The sequence below is a fragment of the Protobothrops mucrosquamatus genome, unplaced genomic scaffold (assembly GCF_001527695.2).
Source record: "Protobothrops mucrosquamatus isolate PMUCROS unplaced genomic scaffold, P.Mucros_1.0 scaffold_202, whole genome shotgun sequence".
Classification (NCBI taxonomy): Eukaryota; Metazoa; Chordata; class Lepidosauria; order Squamata; family Viperidae; genus Protobothrops; species Protobothrops mucrosquamatus.
Genome location: NW_015386278.1, coordinates 204,602 through 231,205, shown reverse-complemented (window position 1 = coordinate 231,205; position 26,604 = coordinate 204,602). Strand labels below are relative to the sequence as shown.

General features: G+C 36.0%; 2 protein-coding genes across 2 annotated transcripts in view; one reads left to right on the top strand and one right to left on the bottom strand.

The window, feature by feature from the left end:
- Nucleotides 1-7,050: 7,050 nt before the first annotated feature.
- CHRM5 (cholinergic receptor muscarinic 5) lies at nt 7,051-8,996 on the bottom strand. The gene has a single exon (XM_015825781.1). The coding sequence runs from the start codon at nt 8,971-8,973 to the stop codon at nt 7,384-7,386; it is 1,590 nt and encodes a 529-aa protein (XP_015681267.1). The 5' UTR covers nt 8,974-8,996; the 3' UTR covers nt 7,051-7,383.
- Nucleotides 8,997-12,973: 3,977 nt separating this feature from the next.
- The window catches only part of AVEN (apoptosis and caspase activation inhibitor), a 126,413-nt gene continuing 112,782 nt past the window's right edge, over nt 12,974-26,604 (top strand). Inside the window, exon 1 of the mRNA XM_015825758.1 lies at nt 12,974-13,168. Coding sequence (XP_015681244.1) covers nt 12,974-13,168 — 195 coding nt within the window. The remainder of the gene's footprint in view (nt 13,169-26,604) is intronic.

Below are 26,604 nucleotides of genomic sequence, written 5' to 3'. Positions count from 1 at the left end.
GCAGGAGTATAAATCTTTCCATTCCCTACCATCCAGTCAGAGCTGAAGAAGCTTCTTGGATGAGAAGCGAAACGTCTTCAAAGAAAAACAAGAAAGTCCAATTGCCTCCTGAAAAAGCACCTTTGGATAGTATCATAAGAGATCTTATATAAGTCTCTAGAGGAACTTTTTAAAAATTATTTCTTAATGATTGCCAAAACAACCTACCAGTTTCCAACAATGCATGATATGCAAAACATTGTTTCAAACTCCTACAAACATATTGGGGAAATCTACTGAACCATTCCAGATAGCTGCAGTTAGAAAATTGAAACATTTTGGTTGTTCCCAGTTCCAATGGGCTTAGAGCAGTGGTGGGATTCAGCCAGTTCGCACCACTTCGGCAGAACTGGTAGCTAATTTTTTGTTGCCCAGGCCCAGAATGGACTTCCGGAAGCAGCATCCGCACAGAGAACCGGTTGTTCACATATTTGAATCCCATCACTGGCTTAGAGCCATTGAGAGTGAACTGAAGTTGACATTTCCTAAATAAATAAAATTAATAATTTTAGGATAATGTGAAGTTTGCAAAAGAACAGAGAGAAAAGAAAAATTCCCTCATTAAAAAAAATCTAGTGAGGTTTCAACATATAGTGTAGATTGGAGCTGGAGTATAAAATGAAATGGTCTCAGTTATTTGAGTCACATTTGTCAAAAACAAATTCTACCACTTTTCAATATTTGCAGCATTTAATCAGTTGCTTATTGACTCAAAATAGAGTAACTGTTGCTATGTAAAAAGGTGACTAATTACAATGGAGTTCATCATAACTGATCATGAAAGGACAAATCTCATTCGTATCAGAGACTTGTGTGCTGATGGATACATGGAGGTGGACCCTGTCATTGTGTATTTAATTAATCAAACATCTTCACTATCATAGTGCTTTTTATTCCAAAGATATTTTTCTGCTGCAACTTTGTTCATTTTTAAATGGAAGATTAACTGAAATTTCAAAGATTATTGGAAATTATTATTGTCAAGTAAAAACAATTGCAGTACATGGAAAAAAATGGGTTATCTTATGTAATATAAAGAATGAAAATGTAGCATTTTTTTTTTCCAATAAAATGTAAATGTTCAGATCTGGAATTTTATCTCATTCAACTCTGTCAAAGATTATTGCTCTCTGTTCAAAACTGTAGCCAAACTGGTATTTTTAAATTATCTCTATTCAGGGGACTCACACAGTGGAATGTTTTTCAGTCAAGTGTGGGAAACAGCTCTCTTGAGGCTCAGTATAAAAAAAAAGTCACTTTTCTGCATGTATTGATTTATGATTTATTTGCCTAACTTTTATATTTCTTGTTTTCTCATGTACCTTTATGATGCTGAAGGAAGCTAAGGCACTCATATAAATAGTAATTTAATATTTATGCAGCAAAACAAAAAGCAAAGCATTATTTAAAATTTTACGTCAATAATAATTCAACACATACATTGTTAATACACATTTTAAACATTATGAGAGAGTTATACAAACCATTTCCCAGAGCATAAAAATCCACAGCTTAGGTGCTATGATGAAAAAGCTTGTCCTCTAATATTTCCATCATTTGTGCATCTGATACTAGTTGAATATGAATCAGAATTTTTTCTGACAATTGTAAGAGACAAAATAAGTTACGAATGAAAGTGAATGTAAATGTCTCTGGATAATGTTGCAGGATCAACAAAATAAGTTAATCAAGGCTGTGCAATTCTCATTTGTAGAATTCAAATGCTTGCTAGGACTTTTTTTTAGATATGGACTTTGGATCTAACAGCTGATCTTTTCTGCTTTGGACATGATGTTGTAGCTGGCTGATACCCTTTAAATTCATTATCTATTATTTCATTTATTTTGTTCATCATCATTTGGACTTAATCTTTTATTATGAAGATTTGGTAAGAAACATACATCCAGATTGCTTTTCTCATATACTTCTCACCTGACAAATTATCAGGTTATCTAAGATTTATGTCCACTTAACTCTTTTCCTGCTACCCCCAGAATGTCAGGAGGTTCAGAAAATGGAAAAGTGCTGAAATACCCACAAAAGAGGAATAGTTGGTGAAGTAACAGAATTTGAATAGATGGCAAAGTTGGCTTGCTTGATAAGGAAAAGGCAACTATAGTTGTCAGTGACTGGAAATCCTTAATGAAATTTTAGCTGAAATGGGAAAAAATGAACTTGTGATTTATGGGTTTGATGATTAGAAAGGGTAGAATACTGAAGAAGGAGCCACAATGTATTGTAACTATAGAAATAGAGGATATAAAATATAAACACCTTTATAACTGCTGTAAAGAAGATTGAAAGCTGCCTTTTTATAACTCCTTTTCTTTTTCTTTCTTTCTTTTTTCTTTCCTTTCTTACTTATTCACATTACTTTTCTTTTGTTTTTTTAAGTTTGCATTGCTTTTACTCTGTAAAAAAAATCTCTTCATAAACATTAATTTAAAAAAATGATGTCAGGAGTTATTAGTAAAGTCTGAGGGATGGAATCTAAGGACAATCTAAATGCATATTAGTTTAGGACAATACCCAGTAAGAGAATTAGTAAAATTAGATAGCCTAGATGGATGCAGATAGATCTGATTTTCAATTTCTCCTTCCTAGTTACCATGAGGTTTTCAAGAATAAATGTTACAACAACTCAGTATTGAGGTACAGACCTTATTTGGTAACATACGTGTTCATTATCAGAGTTCTGTTTGGGAAGAAAAACTATAGTATTGTGGCCTCCATAGCACACTTCTGTTTCAGCTGCTAATGTAAGTATTTCTATAAATTTATTCCTGGGCTATCAACTTTCTCAACAGAAAGTTTTGCTGGGAGTGTACAGAATTGGGCTTTTAAAATCCCACCATCGTAGGAATCAAAATAAAGCAATTCTGACAGATAATACTCAGCTTGTGCTTGAAAATTTCTAAAGAATGAGTGTACCATTAATATTTGGTTTCTCTTTTAATTTCTCTATTCAGATTTTCTTAATATTCAACTGAGAAGAGATTATTTACTCTTTTGGCTAATGACATTGATACAAAACCAATTCCTCATATAATATGTCCCCCAATTTTGAAATGGATCCACTGGCAACTTTGAATATAATTCTTGAGCCATCAATCTAATAGACATGACTTGGAACTCCTATATAAATTTAACTGCTGATCAGAACATTATCTAAACAATTTTAAATTGAAATAGTTTATCTTGTAATACATATACATTCTTTACTTTGGGATATTTCAAAAGTAATACAAATGCAGACAGATAATCAACAAGTTTATTCAACATTCTAAGATGTAATTCATCTGGTTCCAAGGATTTGAATTCATTCAAGATTCATTCATTCAAGGTTCATTCAAATCTCTCTTGACTATTTGTGTTCTAATCTTAAACTTCAATCCTGAGCTTCAAGGAGCTATTTGCATTGGCACTGTAAATCATATATTCTCTTTTTGAGAAATTTGAACCAAGGTAGTAGTTGTTCTTACCAGTCAGCATCCACTTTCCCATGCAATTTTTGACTTGTTCAGTCTCTGTGATACATTTTCTCTTACACACTTTCCTTCTTTTTTAAGATCACTTTTTGTTTTTCCAGAAATTTGAAAATACACCAACCATAGTAAGTTTTGGCTTTCACTTAATAATTCTCGCTTTGCCTTTAATCTGTTTCTGGAGTCTGAGTACACCATATCTGCATATATAATTATACTTTTCTTGCAATAATGTTCTCCAGAATACAAAGCATTTGGAAGTGAAGCTAGAGGTGAGGTTGCTGAACTTATTCTTTTTATAGAATTCCATGCTTTTATCAAGCTTTGTCTAATAATATGCCCTTTCAAATTTTTATATTCTTTGCAATCATACTGGGAAGCCCATTAGCTGGGTCAGCTCCTTCTCATACTGACATTTTGATATTTAGGGATTTTATCTATTGTTATCCATGATGAACAACTTGCATTGTAATATAATATAAAATTCAGAAGACCTAGTTCAACACTATTTTTTGAATCTCATAACATTTATTCTACATTTCCCCCCTCCAAATAAATCTACTGACTATCTGCCCATCTTGCAAGATTTTTTCTGGAATTGAAATTGGCATCATTTCAAATAAGTAAAAAAAACAAAAACCTTAGGTAATATATTGATATTAACAATCACAATTAATCCTAACAAGTAAAAATTGATTTTTTTCTATCTTTGAAAATATTTTTAAATTTTTCTCCACAATCTGAGGTAATTTTTAAATATATCTTTGTTACCACCAATCAGGAACAATCCCAAATATTTTACTGGACTTTGTCTGGCATCCCAACCCTTTCTGCACCAAGTTTTTTCCTTCTAGGGGATTTTTTTTAGTATGTCAATTTTCTATCCTGAGAATTCACTAAAACCTCTAATTGTTTTCATCAACTGTCTTTTTGCACTCTGTAGTTGCACAATAGTTAGCTTTAAATCATCCACATAATACTTTAATTTCTGCTTAATTTCAGCCTATTTGTCTATATTGCTCCGGAGTCACTTGCCTTTCCTTATCCTGTATATTTGTTTTGACTTTATATTGCCATGAAAAAGTTTGTGTAACTTTGTCCTGGCTTCTCAAATTGTCTTTTTAATGTTGTAATTGTTTGTGACTGAGCTCTAAGCATCTTCTTTTTTAGACACCAGCACCTATGTTGAATTTATTTTCCTATTCAGATTTTCCTGCCATGAAATCTTACATATTTCTGTCTTTCTATTTCTTCAAAATGAAAAGCTACAATTTTGACACTGTTGTTAGATAACTCTCAATTTGCACCTTCTAAATTATATGCAAATGTACTGTATGGGAAAGGAAATAAGCACACACTATTTTAATATGGTACCAGATATTTACCATGTATGTATCCCAGAGTTTGGAAATGTAACGTTTCAGTTTTTAGCAGCATAGGTTGAGCGTATATTTAACAGAAAACTGATACTTTGGCATCCATCACTGTGTAGTCTTATATATCTATTCAACACATACCATAAACATATATAAAACATTCTTATAAAGGTGACAATAATTTTCCATTTAACCTCAATAGTAGAAGGCAGGTTTTTTAGCAATAAAATTGCAACAAGCAAATAACTTTTACAATCTTAACACATTTTGCCAATATTACATAGCTTGAGTCATAGAAATGCATTGTCATTTGAATCGGACACACACATATCATACATACATGTATTTTTTAAAGCCAGAAAACCCCAAAGCACAATGGATATGCTTCAATGTTGACTGAAGATAATAATCAAAAGGTCTTTATGGGAATCCACATTTTCCTTTAACAAACAGCATAGCTCCCAAAACAATTGGCACAATACAGAAACATTTAGAATCAGTCACATGTTCACATTATTATACATTTTGTTTAAATTATGATTAGTCCCACTATAAAAATAATTGGGGGACTCTTTTGTAAATAACTCACCATGTAGTCAAGTTATCTGAAATATTGTTTCAATCAGTACTTATGGAGAAGCTTTTTAAAAATCACTGGACAAGCTCTATAAGAAAGAGTTTTTGACCTCATTGGAATCCGTAGTAATTGTTTTGCAGCTCATAAACTTTGCTGTGTTATCTCAGAACTCTGCAAAATTACACTTTACAATCATATTATTACTACACAAGTAACCATACCAAGCTATATATGTGGATGTGAACTGATTCTGCATTTAAATTGCAGTTCAACAAATAATGAATGTGCAAAGCTTGACAGTCAACTTAGAATTACAAAAACCACCTGTCCGTGAACTTCGGATTCTTCTAATCCTATAGCTCAATTTTTCTATAGTGTTGAATTGACTTTAGCATTACTATCCAAGCCAGAATTCCTGTGCATTAACATCCATATATGGAGTTCCAAAATGCTTCATATTCTTATTCACAAATAGAATGCATTTCCCCATCTACTGTATATCACTTTACATGAAGAGCTTGACTATTCCACTGAATTGGAGAGAGAAACCTTTTCAAATGAGAAACCATGTATGTATTTATAAGATTTGCCTTGAGTGTTTTTTTTTTACGATGCACCCTGTCAGCCCAAATATGGGAAAAAGAAATCTTTTATAAGATTTATAAATTTATAAGATTCAAGAGATAATTAAATTATTTTATTTTCATAGAATTAGACCTGGATCCAGGTAGATAACTATAGAAATCTGGATCCAAAAGACATGGGACTTACATTTTCACTTTCTCATTGTAATTGTTTGTTTTTGTCAAGATCTGTTAATTTTGGTAGCTGATTTTAGTACAGACTCTGCTATTCAGAAACTATTCTAGTTACCTGTCTTTGTTTTAAAAGATTCACATTTTTTGCTGAAACAATTATGTATTAAATATACATTCTTATATAAATTATAATTCCTATTCAGACTGAAGGGATAGAATCTTTGACAAGTTCTAACTGTTGCCCAATGGATTTAATTACTTTTACTGTGGGGATTAGGGATTTGAACATTGCCACTAAACATCTAAACAAAGAGAGGTAGATGTTTTACATATTTCTCTCTCTCTCTTTAAAATGCTATAATACTATTCATGTCTGATTGTACAATTTATAACATTCAAAGAGGAATATGACCCAAAACTATTTCATGCAAATGTTTATAAAACTGTGGATATAAAATATGAAATGCTAGTGTTTGATGTGAGCTTTATATGTAACTCTCACTACGGCAATTTTAAATATTTAAATAATCACATTCTATTCCAATATGCTCTTTATAAATGACCTTTCCCCTTACAAGTCACATCTAGCCCCAATTTAAAAAAAAGATGAATTCAAATTCAGTCATTGTTCATAACTCAAGCTGACATCAGGAACAATTTTGCCTTCCAAAAAACAATTTCAATCATTTATCATGGGCTACAGATATATGCATTCCCTTTGTATTCATTCAATTAGTAGATAATTTTGCAAAGTGAACAGTGCTAACTTCAGTATATTGCAGATCTACAATTTAACTTGAAAAAGTACTGGAAAAATATTTAAGAAGGCATAATGTTACTCTGCAAGAATGTGAACCAAATACATTTATGGATCTGTTCAATCACCAATTATTAAGGTCCTATGTCCTGCCATTATTGAGCAGAAGTGCAGGACCAAATGTCCTAATAACAACACTCAAAATGCGCCTTTGAATTGTTCCAATTACAGAAATGTTGAACATTGTGACTGCTTCCTTCATATCATAAATCATAGAAATGTTGCTTCTTTTGCTTCCAAACACACAAAACAACAACTTTACAAATAAAGACCTGTAACTAATATACACTCTCTGGCCAAGATTATTGTGTTTAAGCTACTTCATTTTAACTTAAGGCAGCTTTGTATTACCCTGCCAATATAATTTTTCTTCCATTTTTTTCTTCTTCCATTGACAGAAGAGCAACAACTTAAAGGTTTTTCTGAATGTTTTGTTACACAAGGCATAACAAATTGGGTTCACAGTACTATTTACATAGCACAACCAATAGCCAAGATGCCACAGTGTTGGAGGAATGCAATTTGAGCAGAATGTGGAAACCAATACCATTATGTTGTAGGGGGTCCAGGTAATTATAAAAGCTAGAAGAATGGCACTTAGAGTCTGGGCTGCTTTACGTTCTTTTATAAGAACCATTCTTTTCCTTTTAGTAATTTGATTACTTAGATTAGGATCCATATTTTTGATGGAAGCGTCTTTGGATAAACTGGCAGAACAAGGAGTGATTTTGACTTTTCGGCAGCCATTGTTAGTTTCTGGTGCACCACCAGCTTTAACCACCAACCGGAACTTATAAGCTACACATTTATTACTTTTTTGCACCTGACTTTTGGTTGGGGTTAGAAAATATTTCTGGGTGTCATAGTCATTCTCTTTATGTTGGTCTTTGATAAAAGCTTCCTTTTTCTCTACTTTTTGCTCATCAACCAGCTCTTTTACAGGGGTCTTATAAGCTACTTGAAAGACTGAATCAGGGGGACATTTTTCCTCTTCTTCAGATGAGGCATAGCTGCTGCAAGTGGTCAGCTGCTCTGCCCTAGACCAATCTTGGCAGGTGTTTTGAATCTGAGATGCTTTTGCTGTGGCAGAAGTACTTCGACTGGATGAAGACCACGAAGCCTGAGATTGGTCTCTTTTGGTCAAATTTTGTTGTCTGCAGCTAAAGCAAGATTTCAGCAGTGTTTTCTGAGGCTTTATCGTTTCAAACTCAGTCACAGAGCTGGAGCCCTGAAGCTCAGCTAAGTCCTTGGTTCGTTTTTCAGTCTCTTTGTAAATGCGGCAATATAAAATAGTCATCACTGAAACTGGGATATAGAAAGCAGCAATTGCGGTACCAAAGGTAACAATAGGCTCATACAAAAATTGTATTTGACATTCTCCAGGTGGGACAGTTCTCTCCCCTACAAGATACTGCCAGCATAATATTACAGGTGCCCACAGAATAAAAGAAATTAGCCAAGCCAAACCAATCATAATCCCAGCTCTTTTGGGTGTGCGTTTAGCCCTATAGGTTAAAGGACGTGTAATAGAAAAGTATCTGTCAAAACTGATAACTAGCAAATTCATTACTGAAGCATTACTAGCTACATAATCGAGTGCTAACCATAAATCACATGCCAAAATTCCAAGAGACCAGTGCCCTATTAATATGTATGATGTATAAAGATTCATAGAAAATATTCCAATAATAAGGTCTGCACAGGCAAGACTGAGTAAATAGTAATTGTTCACTGTTTTGAGCTGGCTGTTGACTTTGAATGATATCATTACCAGAACATTTCCCACAATGGTTATCAAACTTAAAATGGCCGTTACAGTAGCAATGGTGATTACTTCCCAAAGACTATGGCCTTCATGTGGTTTTTGACTAGAAGTTGAACCATTGGTGATGGTCAAGTTGCTGTGTAACTTGTCTTCCATTCTTTTTTTTGGTGAATTAACATCAGTGTCTTTTAATTTGCTCTAGGTTCTTCATCTGTAATTTGAAGATATCCTTTAAATGACAAACAGAGAAAAAATTCATAAAATGAAGGGCACCTGCCAAATGAATTTAGCATTAGAAAAACTATTAATCTGTTGTCCAATTTTAATTGTGGATTTCATCAAATTTCAAAGATATTTTAGATGAAGTATACATGAATCTTTTGAAGGACAGTTTAACAATGCAACTCAAGTACTCTTCCAAATCTGCTTTTCAAACTATCACATTTTGCTTAACACACCCACTTTGAATGGCTCTGCTTTCCATCTATTCTTCAGCAGCAATCCAGGTGGAAGTATTATCGGGGGTTTCATTTTCATGCTCATATGATGTAGGAAAGCTGCTTCAGAAAGTGTTTCTCTGAATGGTTTGCAGAACCTCAAATTAAGTATCTTTGTAAGTATCAAATTAAGTATCAATCAACAGATGCAATTTATGCTCAGTGGTAGCTTTCATTCAATCAAGTCACGTTACCTTGGAATATGTAGGTTGCTGATTTTTACAGAACATTGTATGTAACAGAAATCAGAATTCTATAATTTGTATAGTACATTCACTAACAGTGAGAAAAAGCCCCGCTAAACAGGAATTAATAATGAGAGCCATAGTCTTTATTAATATCCAGTCAACATTGTTTTATAATGACTTACTTGACAAGAAAGGCTTGAAAAACATTTTTATAATGCTTTCTTGCCACAAGAAATAAAGAGGTAATTTATAAGGGAAGATATGAAATCAAGATTAAGATTTCAAAACACAAAATTCATGTTTAAGTTCAATCATGCAAGTATCTGCTTCAAACAAACAAACAAACAAACAAACAAACAAAGACATTGGGGACATATGCAGCAAACCTGGCTTGAACTGAATCTGAGCAACATGTCTCTTCTGCTCTCAGATTGCTGTGTTTTACAAAAGTTAGTCTAGAGTGATGATCTTAAAATTTTAACCACTGTTAAATGTTAGTAAGTTGTATCTCTTTCCTGATGAAAAATTGATTAAACCCCTCCCTATTACTGTATATCTATAACCTTTACAAACAAAGCATCTGTCAGAGTGTTAAAAGTGATACACACAGTTTGTATTGTCACAGCTGGAAAAGGTAGCTTTAACTTAATCTCCATGTATATTCACTGGCTCCCAATAAAATTGCTTCTTAGTGCCTACTGAATAATGAAAAAGCAACATGGTTTCTGATGGCATATTCGTATCTAGCTTGGTGTTATGCATACAAGTAAGCCAATTAGATCTTATTCTTCAGTTTATTAAACAAAACTGTTTTACAACATAACTTTACTGCACTGTTTTGCTATTTAGCCATTTTATATGCAGGCTATGAAGTGCAGACCATGTTCAATTTCAGAGTTTGTCTAAAGAACAAACATTTAGGAGTATTTATACAGATTTGATTTCCATTTTGCAAGGTCTCTGTGTTAGAGCTGCTTGGCAGCATACCATTATATGGGGTATTAGTGCTAGCTTTACTGAAAAGTAGCAAAAGCAACTTTAGTAGAACTAGGCAACTGAATCTTATCAAGTTCCATGATAATTTCCCACAATTTGCCAACTCAAAGTTAGATTAATTGAACTATGGAAAATTGAAATGGAAACCAAATTCAGTTCCATTCTACTGCTAACATCTTCCACCTGGGAAAAAATGTTTAAAGGCAAAAAAGGTCAGAATGTTCCAGCAATTGGCACTACCAGAATACTAGAGTTGCAACTTCTGATCACAGATGATGGTTTTATATGCCAGCTATGCATCTGTGAGTATTAACAAAGTGTAATAATAAAATAGTATTAACGAAAATAATATATTGAGAGATGCACAGATGGCCTCCACAGGCTGATGCTGCCCAACCACTTTGGACTAAAACACCCATTATCCCCAGCCAACAGAATGAAAGGCATGCTCCACAACCTAGAAGGAAAGTTAACAACCTGAGATATATTCAGATGTGAATCTCCAGATCTGATATGCGATGATTCAGATAGCATTCTTTCTGCACTTCACTGCACTGCACATCAGAGATACTACAGTCCTATTATATTGCAAACATATTTTTGGAACTGAAATAAGTCTTCAAGGAGCCTTTAAAAACAGTAATAGAAATTGGATCTGACAAGTTAATAAAAGAAACTAAAGATGACATTTAGCGGAGAAAATACTACAAAGAGAGAATAAGGCCAAAAAGGGTGCTGGGCCGGAAGAAATTGAATTATGTTATTGTCAAAAAAGAACAATGTGAAATGTAACAGATAATGCAGTGAGAGCCAGTTTGGTGTAGTGGTTAAAGCATTGGACTAGAAATAGGGAGACTGAGTTTTAGTCCTGCCTTAGGCACAAAGTTGAGGTGGATGTCCTTGGGCCGGTCACTTTCTCTCAGCTTTAAGATGGAGGAAATGGCAAATCCTTTCTGCCAAGAAAACTGTAAGGACTTGTCCAGGCAGCCTCCAAAAATTAAACATGAACAACAACAACAACAAAAAGATAATACAATAAACTGTTACAATACAACAAAGACTAAATTATTGAGGTTGGTTCAGTTCAAAAACCCTGGTAGATTAGAGAAGAGGCCAAATGGCTCTCTGAACAGTTAAGAGAGAAGGGAGCTTATATCCAATAGTGCATACTGGCCAATTGGAGCTGGATTGAAGTTAACTTCTTGAGGTCATCCCAATAGACTGGTTGGTGAAGCAAATATGTGTTGCAACCAGAGGGAAAATATTTAACATTGACCAGGTAGGCATTTTCTCTTGTATCATGTATGACTTGGGAGTATTAGGTGAAGTCAACATCCTGGAAGTGCTCAACAAAATGGTTGCCAGGCTATCCCAAAGGTACTTTTCAAAAGGACTTTATTTTTTCTTTGAACACATTTCCAAGAACCTTGGATGAGAAGCGAAATGTATTTAAAAAAAAACCCAAGAAAGTCCAGTTGCCTTTTGAAAAGCACCTTTGGGACAACCATAGCCTGGGTGATTGAGAATTTCCATAGACATTGCCAAGGTATGTTTTGTGTTGTGGTTAAATGCATGTGAGAAAAATGTATGAAGGATCCCTACAGATGTATAAAATCACGAGTCTCCATAGGGAACAGCCAAGAAGGCTGTTTGAGTTATACCATCACAGCCTCATCCCTTTGTACCTGCACACATCAGTGCAAATCTAAAAGAGGTGGGGCTTTGATTTGCAGTGGCAACTTTGGGGTTTCTTTCACTTCTGTGGACACTTCTCTATTAAATATTATGTTTGTGTATTGACAATCCCCTTCCTAGACAACCCTGGGATGCTACTGAACTGTCCACAGGACAAGGCATCTTATTTAAAAGTGAGATGTAGCTGTTGAGGAAGAGACAGAGCTATATGTTTTAACTTTGTATTGCTTCAAAATTGGTTTTATGGGTGTTTCTCCAAGAACTTGATTAAGATACAGTTCTGCATTGTTGTTATGAAGTACATTGTCTGAATTAATAGATTTGTGACCTCTTCTGGTACACGTTAGTTACTTTTCTATAATGTTAGGTATTTAAAGGGGAAATTACTTCTTAACATGCATGTTTATGGATGCACCCACATCACCACCAGAGTTAATAATAACGTCTTATTGTGCTTTAAGAAAAATGGGATAATGCCGTTAACTATTAGAAATTTAGGCTTGGATCCATTTTATCCGCTTTTCTGTATTTCTTCTCGAAGAAAAGTAGCCGAGCGCTCCATTTGCAAGAGCCCCGCAGCGGATTCCTCTTTAGGATCCGCTTCTCAAGGCAGAGAGCGCCGGCGGGGAAGTGCCTGGCGCGGGTTCAGCGACCCCATCCTTCGGGCCCGGCTGACGCGGCCTCCAGTTCCTGCAGCGGCCTGTTTTCCGGCGGAGGCGGAGATCCACGCGAATCCGCTGAAGTCCGGCCGCGTCGAGCGCGGTCGCCCGAGGCATTGTAATGCAGCCCGACCGTGGCGGCCGGCCCCGAAGGGGAGGCGGCCGGCCCAACCGAAGACGGCCGGGCGGCAGGGAGAAGCCGGCGGAGAGCAGCAGCGAAGACAGCCACAGCCGAGGAGGCGGAGGACGCGGCAGGCGGGGAGTTCGCGGCAGAGCAGCCGCTTCGGCTCCCTCCGCGCCTCGCGGCTGTGAGTCGGTAAGAGGAATCCGCACCGTCCTCTTTCTTCCCATGACAGGCCCTAGAATCAGGGGTAGGCAACCTTGGCTCTTTTATGACTCGTGGACTTCAACTCCCAGAATTCCTGAGCCAGCCATGCTGGCTCAGGAATTCTGGGAGTTGAAGTCCACGAGTCATAAAAGAGCCAAGGTTGCCTAGATGGTCGCCGGCTATTCCGGTGTCCCTCGGAAAGGAAGGCAGCGGGGCAAACGGCTCCGTTCCGGGAAGGCCCACTTCTTATTGCTGCAACTCCCGCGGGCTCTATGCTGCATTTTTATTAATGGTCCTCCCGAGAAAGAGGGAGGTCCTGATGCAGTAGCTTATCTAGAGCTACGTTAATGCGAGTCTTCTGGAAGGAACATAGAACGGAGATTGATTGGGTCGGAAGGGACCTTGGAGGTCTTCTAGTCTAACCTCTTGCTCAAGCAAGAAACCCTCTCCCATTCCTGACAAATGGCTGTCCAGTAGAACTGCAGCTTGTATCAAAATATTTTTCTTTGGTTATATTAGGAGGGTTACTACTGTATATTGCAGCTTCCTAAAATTCTCTAGATTTTGATTCCTTAATGCGTTAATTGGAAGAGTAATAGGAAGAAATAGGTTATGCACGGAGGTGGGTGGATGGGTGGGATGGGCATGAGGCTGGAGAAATTTATGTCCCTGCTACCATTCAGATAAAACAGAACCATATTGGAAGTACGCTACATTTTACCACTGTGAAAACTATAAGTAGATTTGCTCCACTTTACGAATACAGAGTCAGAGATTTGCCTCCAAATGAATGAGATGCAATGGGGGAGGCGACATCAAACTCATTTCTTACTACTGAATTGCAGTCTGTGTTTATATCAGGTTGCAATTCCTGTGTGTGCAACATTAGCATATTAATGTGGTATGCATCTGACATGAATTTCTGATGTACTAACATATAGTAACCAATTACCCAATCACAATATGTTTTTATAATATTTTTATTACAGATTACACAGGGAAAACTAATACAAACTCTAAAAAATAAAAAAATGAAAACAAAAACATTAGAAAAATAAAAAGGTGCAGAAAAAGAAGAAACAACACCAAAAGAAGCAAAAATATACAACATCACCATGCTTTACCTTAACAACTTATCACCATCCCTTACAGTAGAACCAACCATCTCTGTATAAACAAATCTTTAAAGCCTCATCACTCCATTTTAAATCAGCAAAAGTCCAATAAGGGTTATCATAAATAATGACAACTATTACAAGCTATATGTAATAAACTTACTTTGAATTTTTCCTTTTACATTTATATCTCATTTTCTATTTAAACAAATCACCCTGTTTCATCTTTTTAGATAAGTAAAACCTTTAAAACATCGTCATCCAGTTCTAGTCATTATAAATCTACTAAATATTACCCAAATAACAATCCACCTATTTTAACCTTGATCAAATAAACCAATTTTGTATTCTTTCCCCTTTCTCACAAGAATCTTTAGTGCTCTCAGATAAATGTCCAAGCATCTCTATTCTTTTTATGCTTTTTGTCTTTTCTCACAAAATCATTGGCAATTTTCAGAAACCCCATTTGTAAATCCATCTTTTTCTGGATAAACTATTTCATGTTTTTTCATCTCTTTCTTGTAGATGATTGTTTTTAAATTCACATTTAAAATCAATTTCAGTTTTATTCAGTGCAACTTGTTCTTTTTCCCTGATACCATCTGGTTTATCTCTAATAGCAGATATCTTTAAAATTATTTTCTAAACCCAATAGTTATAGATCTTGTTCAACAGATCCATTGATGTATTCATTTCCTTCTGGTGTTCTCTAGTGACCAACCTTCAAACTTTTCTTTTTTGAGATGTAAACAGTTTCCCACAGAAAGGATTATTATAACAAATTTTAAATAATTCTAGTCCATCTGTACCCTTAATCTATTTAAAACTTTGTGAAATCAACACTTTAATTACCCTTTTAATATATTCAAGTGATTAAGAAGTGAATTTTGAGTGAACCTTGAATCTGTAAAGACTACATTGTGGGCCTTGAGCTTGGTGAAATCTCATAACCCTCAACTGTTTGCAAGCCAATTGTGAAAACCTAGGTTCCTACAGTCTACTGAAGAAAACAAACAGTTTTTTGAACTACATACGGGATGATCTCAAGTTCTTTCCTTTTGGCAAATCAGATTTCATTCCTGTAACGTCTCCAGGTCTCCATGGGATCTCAGTCCACTGTTTTCCCACCTGAACTATTCCCCCACCCCCAGTGACAATGTGATGCCTGCTGCATTCACTTTTATGTAACTAGGTTTTATTTACAGTTCTAGTGCCATCATGTTCAAATCAAAGTAAAACCAGAGAAGTCTCCCGATAATTTCAAATTAAATCATCTTTTTTGTGTGGTGGTGGGGATTAAAGGATTTTTTCATGGAATCAGACTATTAACAGGTATTATCTATAATCACAAACTTTAACCTAATAGGATGGTGGTCCCACAAGTACTTTGCTGCCTTATGCATGATGGTTACAACAATGCAGAGATGTTTGGCTGGTACTTTAGGTTGGCCCAGGAATTGAAAGATATAAGTCTTTCCAAGCATATCATATAAAATAAGTGAAATCACAATGAAGATACACTTTTGTTAACAAAGACATGGTATTGCCCAGTAAAATAACCCCAGTTTAACTGCATGGCATGACATCTTAATAAAGAGGCACAGTTCATTTTCTAAAAATGTATATGGTTTAATACTTAATAAACATCTGTTACAGCAGCATGCTCACAATCAGTACAGCACTATAGTAGCAAAATAATAATGTGAATGTTTGAGCAGTCATTTCAGACTCCAGTAAAATTCAGGCTGGGTAACAAATGAAAGCTTATTTTTTTCCTTAACTTCTGATTTATTAGCTGGTTAAACATTTTAAGCAAGTTATGCTTCACATGGCTTCAGCTTTGTAAATGACATGCCTTTGCTCACCTCTGTAAAATTACTAGGGATTTTTAAAGGTTAGCTATCAAGAAAGAAAGAAACAGTTGTCTTGCTACACACATCAAAGCCATTTATGGAAAGTATCTTAAGCAATGGCTAACTGGATGTTTTTGTGAGATAAACTGCAAATGCCACCCCTGGTTTGTTCTTTTCTCCCTGATACTTGTTTCCATATTGCCTCTGACAATTTGGATTCCATGCAGCTGTCAAGGATAACAGTTAATAGATTTTTTTTAATTGAAGTAACTAATCTAAAACAACAACAGGACATTTCAGTAGATTTGAACTGGCAAACAGCATTCAAAACAGCAGGAGTCTTACAAAGGAACACTGTGGCTCTATTTCTTTAAAAGAGGTACGCTATGTAAATATATAAATGTTAAATGTCATTGGATTTCATCACAGATGAGCAACTGCAGAGGGCCTAGTTCTTGTAAAATTGGATGGATATATATTACTTTAATCTGTAGGAAACTGATCTCATTTATAAATCACATATTTTGATATTTTTCTTTTGAACTGTGGTGACATTTGACTATAAGTACCAATTGTCCTATTTACAACCATTTGTTTAGCAGCCATTCAAAATTACAATGGCATTGAAAAAAGTGACTTTTGACCAGTCCTCACTCTTACAACCATTATAGGATTCCCATAGTCAGGTGATTAAAATTCAAGCACCTGGTAATCAGCATGTATTTATAATGGTTGCATGGTCCTGTAGCAGCCCTCACACTTTCCACATAAACTTCCCTCTCATGGTTTTCAGATCTTTAAAGTTAGTTGGATTTTACTAAGACTTCAATTAAGTTTATTAGCATCCATGTTGGGGGAGGATTTATTTATTATTTAATATACTACTAGTGAATTGATTACTACTCTTAATTTTTATAATATGTTTTGTGAGTTGTTGGTTTTACTTGCCCAGAAGCTTTTGACGTTGGGTGAGCAATAAAACCTTTATAAATTTCAAATTATCTAAAATAACTTAATTATTACCATCAACACTATCATAATGAGTTTGAAATAATCATCATCTTTGAATTTATAACTAAGGCATTTTCCATTAATTTTGATAGTGAATAAAGACATTTTGATTTCAGGTTATTTGCTCACTAAATACAAAGATTTTCTGGTGATCCCTTATGATTACATTGGATAAAGTAACAGATGTAAAAAGGAGCTTCTTTTTCCAGTAAGCAAAAAATTGACAAAGAAAGGAGACACAACTGCTTGGGAGGCCATAGAACAGGGGTGTCAAACTGCCGGCCTGCAGGCTGGTTGCATCATGCGGAGGCCGCACCCACCCCAGCTCCAGCAATATGAAAAAGTCGCGATATGTTGTGACATGTCACGTGATGCGGTGAGTTTGACACCTGTGCCATAGAATGTATATATTCAATATATGTTTTAATATACATTCAATATACATTTTGTCCTTGCTTACCGACCATTTGTTCAACAAGCGTTGAAGTTATGATGGTGTTGAAGGAATGGTACTTACACCTTGCAAGAGAGCTGTACATGATTTGGACCAGGCTGCATGCAGCCTCGGGAGAAAAGCCCTTATGAAGGGCCAGGCTGAGTACGCCTTGTAAACAACAGGAGGAAGATGGCAAAAGTCACCTGGGGATGACAGAGAGGCAGGGAGAGTGGAGGGCAGGGTGAGTAGAACGTAGGGTGAGTGGAGGGCAGGGTGAGCAGAGCACAGGGTGAACAGAGTGCAGAATGGCAGGGTGAACAGAGCCCAGGGCTGGCAGAAGCAGCAGAGTGCAGGGTGACCAAAAGGGCAGAGATGGGGCTTGGTGATGGTGGGAATTGAAGAAAATATGGTCCCTTATCTTACTAAGACTTGGGACTGGAAGGAATCAAGATGGGAATGGCTTGATTCCTCCCTTGCCTAATGACCGGGGAGAGTCCCATGATTCCAGTTCCAATTACTGTCACAACTAAGGTCGATCTGTGTATATCTTTAATGTATAGAAGAGAACCAATTTTACTGTATAAGAGAGTCAGTTTGGTAATTGTTAAAACACCAAGCTAGAAACCAGGAGACCACGAGTTCTAATCCTGTCTTAAGTATGAAGCCAGCTGGGTGAACTTGAGTCAAGTCACTTCTCTCAATCCCCTAGGAAGAAAGCAATAGCAAACTACTTCTGAAATCTTGCCAAGAAATTGCAGAGTTTTGTCCAGGCAATCACCAGAAGACACACTCTTTGAAAGCTTTTTAAAAAAGAGAAATGTAGGGATTCGGAGTTCTTTGACCATCTGTGTTGACAATCCAGTCTTTACTGCTGGTATGTAGGAATAAGCTCAAATATCTAAGTGAGGGAACATACAGTGCCCTTCCTAGGGCTCTGTGCTCTTGGAAACAGATTTCATATTTAAGTTTAGTCTCCAGTAAAGCTCTGGAGCATTAGCCAACTGCACTGATTTAAAATAGCAGAATCAAGTTTTCTCCTGTCACCCCAAGTTTGATATAGAACTCTAAGAACCAAATTGACAGAATGACCTTTCTTCACATCACAATGAAATGACTAAGCTGAAGAAGGAAAAGCAAAACCACTTTCCTCTCATTATTATTTCATAGAGCCCTAGAACGTAAAGGACCTTATAAGTCTTCTGTTCCAACCCATTTCTCAGGTTAGGAGTCCATTATCCCCAACAGGTGACTATCTAGATTCCATTTGAAAACTTCAGGGAGAGAAACTATCACTATTATAGCTAGCTGTTCTACTGCTTGTCAGATTCCTTCTAATATTCAGTTTGACTGTCCTTCGTTTTAATTGAGCCCGTTAGGCTTTATTTTCAACAGAAAACAGGCCCACTTCCTTTTGCATATGTCAGCCTTTTAAATACTGTATAGGTAAATAAGTATCCTATTTCTTTTGCTTTTCTTTTTCTAGCTAAACATCCTTATCTCCCTTAGCTGTTCCTCACTGTTGGTTTTCCAAAGCCTTATCCTCTGAGTAGCTTTCCTTAGAATCTGCTCTAGCTTCTCCATGTCCCATATGAAATACAGTGCGTAGAAAAATTATTACCTTTCATGGAGTGAACACAGTGCTTTTATGAATGTAGCCTGGACTTTGTGGAAAACTATAGTGAGATCGAAGTACATCACATCCACAATATGTCCTTTAGCAAGATAATGTGAGTCTGACCTGATACTAGTCTTCGTTGATGTTGATTTTGATAAACCTATGCTGGCTCCAGATAATGGAAGCATTTTTTTCCTAACTGTTTACAGATAATGTTCCTCCATAATATATTTCAATACTTTGCCCAGGGTTAGACATTAAATCGGTAGGTTATTGGGTCCTTTTTTATAAAAGCATATTTTGGGACTATGTTTGCTTTTCTCCTCTCTTCTGGCATCTCATTTGTTCTCCAGTGGTTTTCAAAAATTACATTACTAGTTTTCAGATCTTTTCTGCCAGCACTTTTAATAGTTTAAGATATAATTCATCTGTCACTGGAGACTTCAGTTACTTTAAAGTAGTAATATGGATTCTTGCTGTGTTTTTAACAGTACTGAACTAGGTTAGGGTCAGGCTTGGCAGAGATTCATTGGATGCTCTTTAGTCATAAAACAGACTAACAACACTATAAGATAGACTAACAACATAACAAACCAACTGCCTCTTTCACTCTTACTTCATTTCAAATGTATCCCCAAAACCCTATATTACAGTTTGCATGCCTCACGATCTCTTTCTAAGTTTTGCCGTTCCTGACTCCTCTATTAGGGTTGAGCTACCAGTTTGTATTTGTCCTTATTTATTAACCATTTTCCATTGTTTCTATACATCTCCTTTTTTCTTCTCAGCTTGTTAGTGTATTCACTCTTCATCCCTGCAGAGTTGATAGTTCTTTCCATTGTTCTGTAAGATTGGAGTGATAAAATTATTTCAACTGGTATGGTGCACGACTTCCATGTTCAGAGCCTCAAGTTGGTTGATCAGTTTCTGTCGCATGGGCCATCTCTTTTGTATGTTTATACCAGGGGTCCTCAATCTGCAGTCTGTGGACTGGCCCAATCTGTGGCATGCCAGAAACCAGGCCGCATAAAAAAGTGAAGCCCCATCTGCGGGATGCAGGCAGCATGCGAAACCACATCCCCTTCTGGTCTGCGGAAAAAATCTCTCTCCACAGAAACAGTTTCTGGTGCCCAAAAGGTTAGGGGCCACTGATTTATACCACATATCTGCAAATATTCACCACTCTCATTGGAAATCTTCTTCCTTGTCATCTCCCACCTCCTACCTCTGATACTGGACAATTTTTGTGCTTGTTCTCTTTTTACAGACCTTGATAAGATCTCTTTGTGTAGTACCTACGTCTGCTTTGCTTTGCTTTCCTTTTCTTTTCTTGTTAAGCCTTAAAAAAAAAAGGCTGGCCTTCATTCCTCCCACCTCCTTCTCCAGCAAGGAGATAACCTTGCATTTGCACTTATAAGATTAATAATTTGTTTTGTTTAATGTTGCTTTTCAATAGGAAAACCCCAGAAAAATAATTTGAATGGGCTATAATGCATACTTTACAACTTAGTCAGATAACAGCGTTGTTTATAAAAGATCACTATTCTTCAATTGTGTGAGAAAATGTAATTCTCAGTAAGCTGAATTTCCAATTATTTTCCATTTTATGCATGATTACTCAGATAATTGTGCAAGGGATTACAACATTGAAATGGAGTCTGCTTGGGTCTATTCAGAAACAAGCCCAACTAAGCTCAGTAATTTAGGATTGTACCTTACAGTCCTAGACCTGATTCACTCATAGTGTTTTGTTATAAAATTCTTTGTTTGGTTTGGATATATATATCTTGTGAACCTAACAATAAACCACACATTAATGTATTTCTGTAGATTATCTGTATTCTTACAGAGTTTCAAAATTAATAGATTAGGGTTTATCAATTTTGTTTATAATCAGACATACTCTCAGGAATGACGGCAAATATACATGTCCCAGGATAATGTTGCAGGATCCAATTTCGGTCAATCACCGGGACCAGATGTTTAGTCTTCTGAGCTTTAGGACTCATGCTGGGAGCCCCTCTTTTTGGAACTTCTCTCTGACCAGAATGTGTCTCACATTGTCAGAATGTCTCGAGTGCTGATAAAAGTTCCCTGAGGAAGGGCTCCAGCATGAGTCCAAAAGCTTGGAAGGCTAAACCTCTGGTCCCTGTGACCGACCCAGATTGGATCCTGCATACTCTCCCTGTTTCTGTTTCATTATGAGGTATTTGTACAAACAGATCTCCATGCCATAATTTTCCTCCATTCTGTAATCATGATCTTACTATCTTTTCCTAAGATTTTTTATTAAATCCATTAATGTATTGCACATACTGGAAACCCTGGCATTTCTAAGGTTAGAGTCAGGGGTGTAAAATGGTCAGTGTAAAGTAGTGGGAGGCCATTTTACCTTTTTATCTCTTTACTTTTGCTTAAACATTGTGTATAGTTTAGTGAAGCCAGCTGTCTTGAACTCAGCTATCTGCAAAAATATTGGGCTGGATCTACCCCTTTCTTGTCCATTTTTTTTTTGTGAATGGGGAGGTATGAAACACAAACAAAGAGAAAATGGGAAAATCCAAATCTTTACCTGCATTCTCTCTGCAGAAACTTTCACCTCAGACCATTGTATTTATGTTTTTTAATTCATGTATTAGAGAAACAGCAAATACTATCAGAAATAGAAGCAGTTGCTCTTTATTTAATTAAGGCTGCACCTGGTTTCTCTGTTCATATAACTTCAGATTAGTTAATTTCCCAAAGGTAGAAGTGCCTAATAAGGCAAGGTGAATCCTGTGAACACACTTTCTAAATCACCTCTCCTACCTTTAAACCAGCTTTCTCCGTATTTCAGACAACTCAGATTAAGCTTATTCTCAGTCTATTCCTTTCTTCAGCCCCTTGCTTGACTCTCCAGAGATAGAATAATGTGTTTTTCTAATACTGATCTCCCTGCCTGCTACAACTGGTTTTAGTGATTTTATCCACACAAAAACTTTTAAGGGACATAAATGAACATTGTAAAAGTAGCTGACCTTCACAATAAAAGTTTTTTACACTAAATAACTTGAAAATGCTAAAGAGGAATATTCATCAAATAAATTAATCAAACAAACATATTTGAATTATCCATTTATTTTAATTTATACACTGAAATGTAAAAACTACCTAGAATTGAACAACAGTGAGCTGGACAGTCACTTCCTTGTAGCCATTACTGGATTTTAACTGCAGTCACAATCAGCTATAATGGCTGAGATTTATGGGATATAGAATGCAAGAACAACTGGGTAGCATTTCAGTAACAAGAAATGTCTTGTATGTTGTTCTGCTTTCTAGAGTAAATTTCACATATTTAGTATTTTAAAAACCTTGGAAAACCAGTCTGTAATACTCTGTAATAATAGATTTATGTTGCAGAAATTGAACCGCTATCGTGGAGAGAATAATTATGCTTGACATTTCATTCTTGTATGCATGTTGGCATGTCTCATATTATATGTGTATAATCATGAGGAAGCCTAGCTAGATCTGTAAATATTATGTCAAATTAAATTAATACCATATTTGTCATGTTAGTGGTTGGCTACATTGTCATGCAAATAAAAAATTAAACATAAAACAATTATTGAGCGGACAGCAGATTGTCAGAAATTATATTCACATTCAAAGCTATCTATTTCAGCAAACCTATCATTGTCAAACACTTTTATAAACGAATCTGTTTGTCAGATAGAAATATCCTTGTATCTTAAACAATTAGAATGCACATATTAGTAATTTGTTTTGGCAATAGGCAATTATGCTGGTTTACTAATACATATGAATAGGTAAGTAATCCCAGAATTAAATGTTTTTGTTATTTCTATAATAGGGAAAAACCCTATTTTATAAATATTGTATAACCTGTTGCAGTGTGAGAAGGTATAACTATATCCATCCCATATAAACTAATGAATGAGTGTGACAAAGAGACAGATTACTCTTTTGAAGACAGCAAAGTCCACATTCTGGACAGAGAGGACTGCTGGTTTGAAAGAGGGATCAAAGAGGCCATCTACATTAAGATTGAACAGCCCTCTTCAACTGAGGAGGAGGGATACAACACCACCTATCTTCTGTTTAAAGCACAGTCCTTTCAGCAGTTCCAAGAAGGTTCCACACCCATTTGCACTATTCAGGTGACCCGGGGGGGGGCATAGATAGTGGCCTCAACAACTCTCAGAAAGAGTGCTATTGACTGGATGACTGCAAGGAATATAAATCCTTCCATCCTCCACCATTCAGTCAAAACTGAAGAAGGTTCTTGGATGAGAAACGAAATGTCTTCAAGGAAAAACAAAATCTAGTTGCCTTTTGGAAAAGCACCTTTGGAACAACTATGACCTGGATGACTGAGAATCTTCATAGATATTGAGGCAGCTGCATTCCTTTACATCAGGGGTGTCAAACTGCCGGCCCATGGGCCGAATGCGTCACGTGGAAGCCGCGCCCACCCCATTGCCGGCAATGGCAAAACCGGCCTGATATGTTGCGCGACATCACGTGACATCGCGAGTTTGACATGCCTACTTTAGATGATTTGATACAATTGCCCATGTTGTGCCTGCATTCATGTACCTGCCCAAACTTGTCATTAAAATATAATATTAAAATATTTAGGGGAAAGTTTGAAAAAGCTATAACATTGCCTTTCTTTCTTTTTTCATAATATATCAACATTATTTTTTTAAAATAACAATTTTATTAAAAATTACAACTGCAATATAAAACTAATACAACCAAAGGGAAATAGAATGTATATAAAAAACATAAGAAACAGCCTGGGAAGAAGTGTTTTCTCTCCAGGTACATAGTTGCACATAGTTTTTTTTAAAAAAAAACCCTCTTCAAACAGTTGTGTGTCTTACAGAGTGTATAAGTGCTTCACTGGTTGAAGAAGCAACACTTTCCTTAAGCCAACACACTTTGTGAAGCACTCCTTTGAATGTTTTGTACAGCACTAGTGCCAGATGTTTGCCCAATCCACTAAGTGGAAGGGTGTGCTGAGTTCAATAATTTGGTGCTTAGTCAATGAGCAAGGGCCAAAAAATAAGTAGATACCTAATTTTAATTTCCAAAGATCTACAGATTATTTGGGCACCTGGAAAGCATACTTCTGGATATAATAACATACAATATTTTTTTTCTCAAAATGTAGTTTAGTGGTATTTATGAAAAATTAAATGACATATAAAATTTTATTTTGGGGTGAAATATGAAGTGTTATACAAATTTAAAGCAGTATGAGATCAGTTTTTAAACTTTTTTTTAAGTGGGTAAACTGTTGAAAGTAAAAGACTTCAATAATTTTGCATTTTATTTTATTTTTAAGGAAAACGACATTTAAGTATACTGTTGATTGTAAAATGGAATGGCATTATTTGTTTCAGGGACTAGTACTACAGAATGAGATGCTTTTATTAATTTCATCAAGGCTAGCCATTTTCCTTGCATTTTAGCCTAATTAATGGTATAGAAGAAAAGTTGGATAACTTCTAAAAGTATTAGCTACAGTGGGCTCAGTTAACAGTGCTAGTATTTTTTTCAATCCTATATTATTCAAACAAGTTAGTACAATTGGTCCATAGATAATGGGGGAATTCCAAAGTGCCCTTCCTACTAAAGTTCTAATCCTAGGAATGTCTCCCATTCTAAAATATTAGTTTTGTAGTATAGTATCTCCTGCAGGCTTTGAAGCAGGTCCTGCTGTTACAATAAATGCCAAGTTTTCATTCATTGATCCAATTATTGGAATAGGCCACTGATGGCAAACCTTTTAGAGACCGAGTGCCCAAACTGCAACCCAAAACCCACTTGTGCATCGTCGGGTGCCGGGTGGATGTGGCCCATTGGCTGGGTGTGGCCCATTGGCTGGGTGTGGCCAATTGGATGGGCGTGACTGTGGTGGTAACGGCAGACTGGGTGGGACTAAAAAGTTCAATAAATCAATTCCAACTTTGCAAGATTTTTTTTTCCCCGTGAGAAGTTGAAATTGACTGATTGATTGATTGAACCTTTTTTTTTGCACATTGGGGCGGAGGCCTAAAGTGAAAAGGTTTTATAAAACCCAGCTGAAGGCCTAGGACTGGGGCGATGGCGCGCGTGCCCACAGAGAGGGCTCTGAGTGCCGCCTCTGGCACCCGTGCCATAGGTTCGCCACCACTGGAATAGGCTGTAGCAAGGGCTTAAAGGTTGAATTGCTCTTTTTTATCTTTATAAAGTATATTTTGGTATTTCTTATGTATAATAAAACAAAATAAATCTTTTTCAGAATAAAATAGGGAGTTTCTTCCCATTTAACCTCTTATCTGAATACAGTTTAGTGGTTATCACTGAGTTCTGTATTCTTGAGGGCAAAGAACCTTAGAGTAGTTTCTTTGGTTCTGAGTAACAGATTTTTTGATGTAAACATTATGCTATTCACCTATTCTGCTATATACGGCATATGAAGACAAAGCATGAGAAGTGAGTAAGTGAAGATGGAAAGCTAATGAGTTTGTCAATAGGGAAAAGGAAAAAAAGAGAAGAGGAACCAAGACCTTATATTTTCTAAAGGACTATATTTTCTAAGAAGTATATTTTCAGTGATGATGATGGTTAATAGTAAATTACTATTCTGGGTAAAGTTCCAGAATAGCTGCTGATTGCAGAAGTTATGTTTTAAGAGATGCTGATTGTCCATTGTAGGTAATAATTGGAGTCTGGAAGAGCAATATAATTTTCCAGAGAGTGATTATATTAAGACAGCTTAAGGGAATTTTCTCAGGCAATTGAAGAGGAAGTCCCTAGTTAGCAATGAATATTTGACTAACGTGTGAGCTCAAGAAAGAAACAAAAATAAATTGAGTAAATAAAGATGAATTTGACCTGCAGTATTTGTGCCATGTTTGTGTTCCTGTCATGAGAATAACCTGGCATGTATTTGCAGTATTTGCAACAAGTACATGCTTGTAGTAGTCCTTCAAGAAAAGGTCAGTATTTTAATGAAGAAAGAAGATGAAGATTTATTAGATCAAAGAAAGGAAGTGATGCAACAGAAACTAAAAAAAGAAGCAATTCCACATAAGAAAAACAAACATAGGAGTACAATGGATTAGCCTGACTGTCAGAAGCAGAATATATTCTACATTGCTTGAATTTAAGCCCCTTCAGAACAAAAACAAAACAGGAAATGAATAGTACCACATGGTAGAAGACAGGATGATGGGCAGAGGCAATACAGCTGCACCATACAATAATACAAAATAAGTTGAAAGTTTGATGTTGCAAAGAAATAGAAATATATCTTGAGGAGACTTCTTAGTTCACAGGGTATGCTATTTGTCAAGAGTAAAGATCAGCAATTTCCCAAAAATATTTTCCAGGTTACT